The 9,418-nt window shown below is 52.2% G+C and overlaps 1 protein-coding gene across 1 annotated transcript; it reads right to left on the bottom strand.

The window, feature by feature from the left end:
* Positions 1 to 1,151: 1,151 nt before the first annotated feature.
* Positions 1,152 to 8,409, bottom strand: LOC101421543 (ral guanine nucleotide dissociation stimulator-like). The gene is made up of 10 exons (XM_058285041.2): positions 8,334 to 8,409; positions 7,100 to 7,171; positions 6,565 to 6,651; positions 6,138 to 6,170; positions 5,658 to 5,779; positions 5,378 to 5,476; positions 4,912 to 5,050; positions 4,391 to 4,663; positions 2,936 to 3,050; positions 1,152 to 1,521 (listed from the first exon to the last, which is right to left on the bottom strand). Exons 1-6 carry the CDS (start codon positions 8,394 to 8,396, stop codon positions 5,428 to 5,430), a joined length of 426 nt encoding a protein of 141 aa, XP_058141024.2. The 5' UTR covers positions 8,397 to 8,409; the 3' UTR covers positions 1,152 to 1,521; positions 2,936 to 3,050; positions 4,391 to 4,663; positions 4,912 to 5,050; positions 5,378 to 5,427.
* Positions 8,410 to 9,418: the final 1,009 nt, after the last annotated feature.

Genomic DNA, 9,418 nt, shown 5'->3' with positions numbered 1-9,418 from the left:
CTCAGGCCCTCTCAACCCCTCCCCCTAGGAATTGTCCACACTCCAATGACCAAAGCAAAGCACAAATTTTGGACAATGGATGCAGTCATCCCAGGGGACGTGAGCAGTGTCAGCACCTGCACCTGCTGTTTGACAAGTTCTAAGGGCTCAGAGCTGACTCCTCTTGAGGACCATCAGTAGCAACACAACAGAGTGTTAACTGGAGATCCCCAAGATGGTGGACCTCCAACCACACCATCCAAGCCCTCACCTTGACCCACAGAAAAGACTGTGGGGTTTTTCTAGCTTACAATGGATAAGTATTCTTTTCTTGGCATTCAGAGCCCATGGGTGATGCCTCAGGCCCCAGCCAGGCAGCAGAGGCCACCAGGTACTGATCACAGAGGCCAGGGTCTGCCAGGGATTTTCTGGGTTAAGAAATTGCACAATGAATGGCAAGGCAGTGGGAAGCACTAGTTCTTAGGGAGCAGCAGTGTTTATGAAAAAAGACCCAGCTGGAGGCAGAAAAGCTGCATCTCAATCCCCCCAGGTCCCTCAGAAGGAAAGAATTCTTGTAAATCAGGGATAAGGATCACAAAGCATGAAATATAATGTAAAGATCTGACCATTGGGCATAGAGGGAAACTGAGGGTGCAAAGTTCTGCCTGCCCTTGGACCATGTGCTAATGTACTTCCTATGTCCTTTCCTTTCCACATTGTTAGAATTGTTCTATTTTTTTCTGTACCAACTGCTCATGTAAATCTAGACTTTGCTCTTGAAAACTACAAGTTCTTATTTGGTGTTCAAACAAAGCCTCAGTCAAGGAGAAAATGTTCTTCCTCCAAAGTGGTGGAAAGGCAGCCACTTCCCTGCACAGGGTCAGGAAATGATCCTGGCAAATGGAAGTACCTCCAACTTCTAAATCCAGTAGTCCCCATGGGTGGGCTCTGCTCCTTCTAGGTGTATTGATACTGAAGTGCACTTTGCTCTGTGAAAGGGGATTTCTGTGTTTGCTTCAATAAGCCAGGGAAGGGTGGCTGGCTCTTTTTGCTTCTCCCTTCAAAAATAAACTGATGATTGCATGATTTCTTATTTGAATGAAAAACGCGAGTGGCTGCACCTCATTTCAATTAACACTGTAAAAGAAAGAACCAGTCATGAACTCCGAGGCTGTAGTTGAAATAAGATTTTAATAATAAAATATTCACATCTAACATTTACTATTTACAATAGTAAATAGATCAGACTGTCTGGTGGGGAGAGAAGTGCCTGCCTGGCCTGGCCCACTGTGGTTGGGGGTCAGCAGAACTGTTTGGCCAGGCAGACCTGGGCAGAGGGACCCTAAGGCTGGCAGGTAAGAGGGAACAGTTAGATTTTCCCCTTTCAGAACTTGAGTCTCTTCAGCTTCTTTCCCCAGAAAGAGATAGCTCTCTTCTTGAGCTTGGTGTCCATGGGTGAGGTCCGCTTCATAAGCATTAATTGATACTTGGGCGAGGGATGCATCGTGTAATACACTTTTGCGCTGTCTGGGATCTGCAGCACTGGAGAGTGGGGCAAAGGGGTGGTCAGCTGTGCTCTGAGGGACCACAGGACACCCCAACCCTTTGTGCCCCCATGAGAGCGGGCCTCTGCCGGGGACCTGAATCCCCCAACCCAACTCCAGGACCAAAAAGGAGCCTCTGAATGATGCCTGCCTGCAGTTAAGACTCTGCAGAGGCACAGCTGAAAATGAGGAACTCTTGTTTTTAAAGTGACTGACTCTGACTCATCCCTGCAACCTCAGAATGGAGCTGATAAGATTTCATCTATTTCCCCACGCACCACACCCCCTGATGCCGTCACTACTCAGGACCTCAGAGCTGAAATTGGATTTCTGGAACACAGTGCAGGGCCCCCAAATCCAGCACTACCCAGGACAAGACACTGGGGCCCAGGGAAGGGCAGCCCTGGCCCAGGCCTACTGAGCAGGGTCCCTGAAGGCCTCCAGGACCACGCAGTGTCTGCCACCCAGCGAGGATTTACACTGATCCCATCTTCTCCTGTCTTCCTGGCCTAGAGCCAGCTAGACAGAAACCCTGGGCCGAACTCCTGCTCCAGCCTCAGTGGTGCAGCTGCTCATCTCCTTTCTTAACCTCTCCAGGCCTTGGCCTTCCTGTTCTGTAGGACAAGTCGTTCTGCCTATTTCACACCCCACAGCTCCCATTTCCCATTCAAAAGACAAGGGAGGATTTAGAACCAACTTCTTGGAGATGTGGGAGCCATTTTAATATGGCTAGGTTAGTGGCTGGGAGAGGGGCCTGGCTCACCAACAAGAATCCAGTTAACTTTATTGTGCACAGACATACCATGTGTCCAGACATTGGTTGATTTTCTCCCCCCTTCGGGAATGAGAAGCCAGCCCAGGGGCTTAGGAAACCTATCTAAGTGTTCAGTGCCCAGGACACCTGTCTGTGTTGTGAAGATCTTTCAGTTTTCCACTTTCTAGAATAATGAGTCAGTTCCCGAGAGCCTCCAAAGGGGATCAAGGAGATTTGGTCCAGTTTTCCCTATCATAAAGGCATGGCCTGTAGCATGTTTGGTGCTTGTGTCCACCAGTCATGGTGCAGTCACCCCCTGCTGTCCAGAAGACTTCCTTCAAGTTGAGCCCCTCTGCTTGGCCATCTTTCTCTTGATCCAAGGTGAAAAGCATTTTCTCTGGGTACCTCAATGTTGTTAGCTTTGAACTGGGTTTCCCAATGCCTGGGTCATGTCGAGGAAAAAGGACACAAGGGAGAAGGAGCAGGTAGGGAGAAAAGGCTGTGGGCACTGAGGGCTGCTCTGGGAAGCCTGGTTTGTGGGCAGGGTGCCTACCTGCACTGCTGTCAGGTACACTGGGGTGAGAGGGCCTTGGCACTTCAGGCTGGGGACATGGTGCTTCTTCCAACCACCGCCCTCTCCTTTTGACCCCTGACTTACTTTGATCCTCTGAAATGATTTGCACCAGCTTGTAATCCTCTGGCTTTTCCCCATCCACGTTGAGTTCTTCCATGGCCTTGTGGATCACAGCTGGAACCATTTCCTGGTTGGACACCTGTGGTGGATCACAGGACAGGCCCTCAGGGCATGGGTCCTGGAGACAGCTCCCTCACAGTGCAGCTGCCAGACTATGGAGCCACTTCTGGTCAGGACTGGGTCTAAGGGGCCTCACCATCTTCTCTTGCTCTTCTGGGGAGACCTCCGTGGAATGAAGGGGTTCTTTCCATTCATTCCTAACCCCATCTCCTACAAGAACCTTCACTTTTGTCTTGTGGCTGTTTCTCAGGGTGGGTCCAGACCCCTGCCATGAAGGCTGAATCCTGTCCCCTGGGTCCTCAGCCTGCACAACTGCTATGGACTTCCAGGGCCCTGGGGACAAAGGATGACCAAGCAGCAGAGGGTGGGAACTGAGGAGTGAAATCTGGGCTTCACTCTATTTCCTCATGCCTCCCAATCACAGGAGATGGCTTGCCCTCAGGGAGTGCTGTTGCTCCAACCCTTCCCCTCCAGGACACCCCCAGGGTAGAGCACACAACATCTAGTCCAAGCTCAGATATCAGAGAGCAGGAGGGGTGGGATCACAACCTACAGCACACCAGAACTGCCCCAGGCTCCAGGATGCAGCTGTGATCAGCAAGGTCTAGGCACAGTTACCTTGACCATGAGGGCCCAGCTACAGGCAGGGTTTAGGACAAGGATCAATCAAATGACAGCTTAGTAAAGGCGCAACTGCTCCTTGCCAAAGGTGAAGTGCAGCCTGGGGCAGGTGTGCAACATGGTAGCTCAGTCAGCCTCTGTGCAGTGGGGGCTGGAATGGCTCCATCTGCACATGCCATCCAGGATCTCACTCCTCCTCACATCTTTTTGGCCACCATCCTGGGACAGACTCCATAATCCCTCCAGGGTCATGGCATCAGACCCTCATTGGCCTGTGTCTCCACACACAGGTCCAACCTCCATTCTGAAGCCAAATGTCACCTGCTGTCCCTGTTCTGCTCTGATCCTCCAGTGACTCCCATCTCCCCCATGAGAAAGTCAAGCTCCATTCAGAAGCTCACAGGGCCTAATGGGACCCAGCTCCCACAACCTCTCTCACCTCAACTCTTCCCCTTGACCCTGCTCCTTCCCCTTGGCTCCATGCTGTTCCTCAGACTGGCCAAGCACATGTCCCCCTTGGGTCTGGCAGCATGTCCCCTCCATCCTCCTCTTTGGGGCTGCCTCAGAGGGCCTTTGCTAAGCCTTCCTCAGCATATCAGACTCAGCCCCTATGTCCACTATCTGAGCCCTGACTGCCATCAAACTCACACTCTTCCTGTCTCTTGAGGTAGCTGTCTATTCACCACCAACTGGGAAGTCTACTCCAGGATGGCAAAGAGGGAACATGTCATTTCTTACGTGTCTGCTGCCTGAACCCGTGATGAGCTCCAGGGGACAGCTGCACATCTGGCTCACCATGATGCTTTTGTAATGTTGGCAATTGTCCTCCTCCAGGCTGACACGGACAATGCAGTAGTCAATCACATGCCACTTATAGCGTGGTTGTGAGTTTCGGCACCTGGGGATGAACCATCTGACCCAGCGTTTGATGGAGGAGGAGGAAGAAGATGTTTCTCTGGATGCCAATGTGACAACAGAGTTCTGTGTTGATTCAGAGGTTGACTGCCCCAACTGTGGGTGACAGCAAAATTAGCAGAAGGCCTAGAGCCTTGGGGTTCCATAGGACTGCTCTAGAATCTCTAGGAGGGTCTAGAAATTCTGTAGGAGTCAACAATTCTTGGCCTCTTTGTGGACCCAGACAAGGCCAAGCAGGCAAAGGAGAAAAGTGAGGACAAGGGCTGACATGGGAAGAGGTGGTCACTCGCCTTCATTTCATGGTCATCTTGGGACTCTAGGTCATGGTCCAGGTGGATACTCACCTTTGAGCTGGAGGATCCAGCCTCGTGTGTGTGGGGTGAATCAGCTGCATCCCCACTGCTGAAGACAGGGCCACACTGGAGCTGGAAACTCGAGTAGGGGTTGCTGCTGCCACTGGATTCAGTGTCGGGGGCCTGGCAGCTAGATGGATAGGTCGGCTTACCTTGGGGGCCTCCCCTGGAATGCAACCAAACTTGTCCCCTGCTACCACTGCACCCTGCTAAGGGGTCATTCCATTAATAGTAGACAGGGACTCTGATTCACTTGGAGATCATGCAGCATCACCCCATTTCACAGAAGAGGAAACAGGCCCAGGGATGGGGCAACTCACCCAACTCACAGGCTTGGTTGGGAGGGGAGCTGGGATCCCCAGGCTAAACTGTCAGGCTCCCCAAACCCACACTTAGCCTGAAGCTTCCATGAATCCTGAGCCAGCCCATACTTGCCCACCCTTGATGGGGAACTCACTCTTCACTCCAAGGCTTGATGCCTTCCAGGTGGTGTTTGTCCTGAAAGTTCTAACTGGCCAACTGGGATGGGGGCTCCAGCGCACAAGACAGGTGGTAGCTGCAGGGCAGAATGGTGGCTGTAAGGTGCCAGGAGCCACACCTCAGGTCTCCCTCCCAGTGTCTGGACAGCAGTTGGCATTTGGGTACCCAGCTGTCCTCAGGCAACAGGTCCTATGCTGACCCAGGATCCTCCAAGGGGATTTCACAGTTATAGTGACCTGATGCTGTCTTCGCCTCACCTATCTTTCTTGCTGAGTTGCTTCATGTTTCCAAACCAGGCCCCAAATTTCTGATTGGGCATAAGGGAATCATAGCAGCAGCCTGCCTGGTGCTGCTGGAGTTCAGCAATCATCTGGTATTCCTAGGGCCAGAGGGAAGGAATAGTCACTGCCGAGGCCTGGGTGGTCTTCCTGGGTGGGAGAGGGGTCAGTGGCTGTTTTGCTCCTGTTGCTTCCCCAATCCCTCCACTCTCTTCCAGTCTCTAACTGCCCTCAGAGCTGAGATCACACAAGTGATCCTCCATGAAGTTGTCCTTCATCCAACTATATCCTTCACCCTTGAGAAGGAGGCTTTGGTCCTGTCTTTTCTCCTCAAACTCTCCCCATTACACTAAGAGGAAGCTGCATGCAGTCTGGCAATGCCTTGCCCAGGAGGGTCTCTGTGTTCCATCCCACACCCTACCCCAGCCCACTCCAGCAGTGATGGCCACAGCTACTCACCTTCCTCCTTTTTTCAAAATTGACCATCCTTCCCTGGAAGACAGAGGTTGCATCCATCATGAAGGGCCCCCGTTCATTGCCATGCTCATCACTACACCTGAGCCCCTGTCACTCTGCATCACTGCAGGGTTCAACATGAATAGGGCAGTCCAGACAAGGGATGGAACCAGGCAGACTCTGGGCACCAGGAGTGGAGACAGAGGGAACTTCTAGTCCCAGGATCTGATGGCAGTGGAGAGATGGGTCGTTGGACCAGCCTCCTTTTACTTGTCTGCAAGAAGGCCATGGCACTCCAGGCCCAGGGAGGCTGGGAGCTTCAGGAGGCCCTGTATGCCCACTGGTGAGAACTCAGGGCTCAGGGAATGGCCTCTCCTTCCAAGCCTCAGGGTCCCTTTCCCACCCTGCCCCTGCCCCCAGGCTCACTTACTTCTAAATACTCCTTCATTGCATTGTCCACCATCAAAAACTGGGTGAGAAATGTCCCCAGGCATGGGACAATGCCCTCGATGACACCCTGTGGCATTGGGTAGGGTGGGGATGAACACAGGCTCTGAGGTGTGCCCCAGACCGTGTCCTAAACACCACTTAGTCTCAGACTTCTAGGACCACACAGCCTTCCCTGGACAGTGTCAGACACTTAACTCACACTCCCTAATTTCACTTCCAGACTCCAAGGACCCCAAACTCCCTTGTAATTCCTTTCCAGCACAGGCTTTTCTTAAGTCACCAAGTTTAATCCCCACCACCACCCAATCCACTCTGTGTCAGGTCTTACAGATCCTTATCCTGACTGGCTGCAACTAGTCCCCCAGGATTCCCACTACTCACAGTCCTAAAGGTTCCAGGGACATTGAAGGGAGGCTTTCCAGGTGTAGGGGTCCAGAGGGAAGGACTCGAGGAGAGACCCCATGCTGACTTTGAGGCCACCCCTCCCTGACCGTCCCAGCCTCATGCACACTCACCATCTCTTGCTGCTGCTCCTTCTTCTGGGTTCTTTTGGGTTTCAACTCCAGGGTTGAAAACTTGGAGATCTCCTGCCAGGGTTGAGGACTAGGTCAGTGAGGCCCTCCATCCCTCAACTATTGTCACTGGGGTCTTGGACACCTGAATCAAGTGGAAAGGTGGACATCTGCTTCCATCATATGCCTGATATCCCCTGCATGACCTTGTGTAAGAGGACTGGCCTCCCTGGGCCTCTATCTCTGTTGTAAGGACAAAGACCTGAACGCCCTCTTCAGGAGTCCAGAGGACTTAGAGTTGCATGCTAGCAGGAAGGAGTCTCTGGCCATCATGCTTTACCCCTCAGAGTTATGAGAATGCTCAACCATGTTCCTTTTCTCCCTTGAGCTTCACCACCTCACTGTGAGGGTGGCAACACTAAATGGTCATGCCTCATTTCCACATGAGGATACAGAGCCCCATGTGAGTGTCAACTTGGACTGATTCACTCAGGGCATCAGAGGACACCATCTGTTTCCCAGACGGAGGCCACGTCTGAGCTGACCTCACCCCACCACCAACCAACACTAACTGGTGTCAGGTTCTCCTGGCCTCTGAGTGAGGGTTTTGGCCTCATAACATCCCAACCTTGGAGCTTGAGGATGGAATGTCTCCAGAGGCTGAGTTGAGCAGCACCTACCTTCTCCAGCCAAGAGAAGTGGAGACCCCAAAGTCTGCCTGAAGCCATACCAAAGGCATCCCCTCTCCAGAGGTCCACTCAGGACATTCTGTGTGCAGACAAGTCTGGCATCCACTCAGGAATGGGTCTCCATGGTTCCAGGTCTGATTACTCAGGTAGGATGGATGCTGCCAAAAGTACTTAGCATTGAAATTTTGCTTCCTCTTTAATATGGAAGCTTCTAGATATGCTCAGGAAGGAAGGCCATGGTTTCCAGTATTCTAAATATTTCTCTTAGCTCTCTGGCGTACATGTCATTAGTATCAAAGCAATTATGAAACCCTCCCACTGAGATGGAGACTTCGCATCCTGCCAGTTCATCATCTCCTCCTGCAATATCCCAGCCACCTCCACTGAACAACAGCCTACTGCACTACAATGGCCCCTCACCAGCCCACAAAGCAGGCATATTCCTCTACATCTTCAGAATAGGCCAGACTGGATTTGTTCAAAGAAACTTTTAGTGAAAAACTAACATCCCCACCACCTGAGCCCTGACCCTCCAGCCTCCTCTTTACCTTGATGATCAACTCACAGCTCTGTGAGAGGTTGTTCTCACTGGAGACCATCTCAGATAGCATCTGAAAGAGGTGGAAGCTATCCCTGGGGGAGGGCAAGAAGGAAGGAGAAAGGTAGGAGTGGGTAGGAGGCTTTAAAGGCTAATCCATTTTAGTTTAGCCAGCTGGGACTCAGACTGCCTGGGTGTGTGGTGCTGAATCTGGGCAGCTCTGAGTGCCACAGGACATCATGGGACTTGGGAGCTGGGCTCTGAGGTGGGCACAATAGGATCCCCCATCCCATTTCATGTGCATCTGGTTCTGATATGTGTAAATGTCAATGGATAGAGGGTGGTGCTGACAAGCAAGCATTTAACATGCTCCCATTTGGTTCAACTGTGTAACTGGCAGAGGAAGCAACCAGTGCTGAGGTAGAACAGTTGATCTCATCAACATAGGGCCTCAGCCCATCTAGCCATTGCCCAGGAGCCACTGCCTCCCAAGCCCCCTGAAGCGCAGTGTGCAGCCTCCACAATGTCCCTGGTCCAACCTGGTGCTCCACAAGTGAACTGCCCATCTGGAAACTTCCTCCCATGTCTTCTTAAGAAGGTGAATTGATTGGCTTTCAAGAGCAGAGAGGATAGCATAGAGTGAGGAGAAGTTCTTGAGGATTTGGCACTCCTGGGAAGGGAGAAAGAATGAGCAGTGAGATGTGGTATGGGTGCCCCCCAGCTCCAGTTTCAGACCCTCAGCTGACATCTTCCCTCTAGAATGAGACAGACACACAGGGTGACCCTGAGGGCATGCCATGGTCCCAGACAGGGACACCCACACTCAACCTGAGGGAGTAGCGTGGGTGGGAGGTAAGGATATTGTAGGGCTGTGCTACAGGCCAGCGAGGGCCTGGAAGACTGGGAGTCAATAAGAGCATAGAGGAGGCTCGAGAACTACAGAGAGGGTCCCCTGAACATACCCTGGCCACCTCGATCCAGTGCTCCACCACCCTGGCCCTGTCCTGAGCCTTCATGCTCTGGTCCCCAAGGCAGGTTGTGATGACACAATTGGTCACATGGTTGAACTGGGTGATGACAGCACAGACGGTGGGT

The sequence above is a fragment of the Dasypus novemcinctus genome, chromosome 22, assembly GCF_030445035.2.
Source record: "Dasypus novemcinctus isolate mDasNov1 chromosome 22, mDasNov1.1.hap2, whole genome shotgun sequence".
Taxonomy (NCBI): Eukaryota; Metazoa; Chordata; class Mammalia; order Cingulata; family Dasypodidae; genus Dasypus; species Dasypus novemcinctus.
This window is presented reverse-complemented; position numbering and strand designations above follow the sequence as displayed.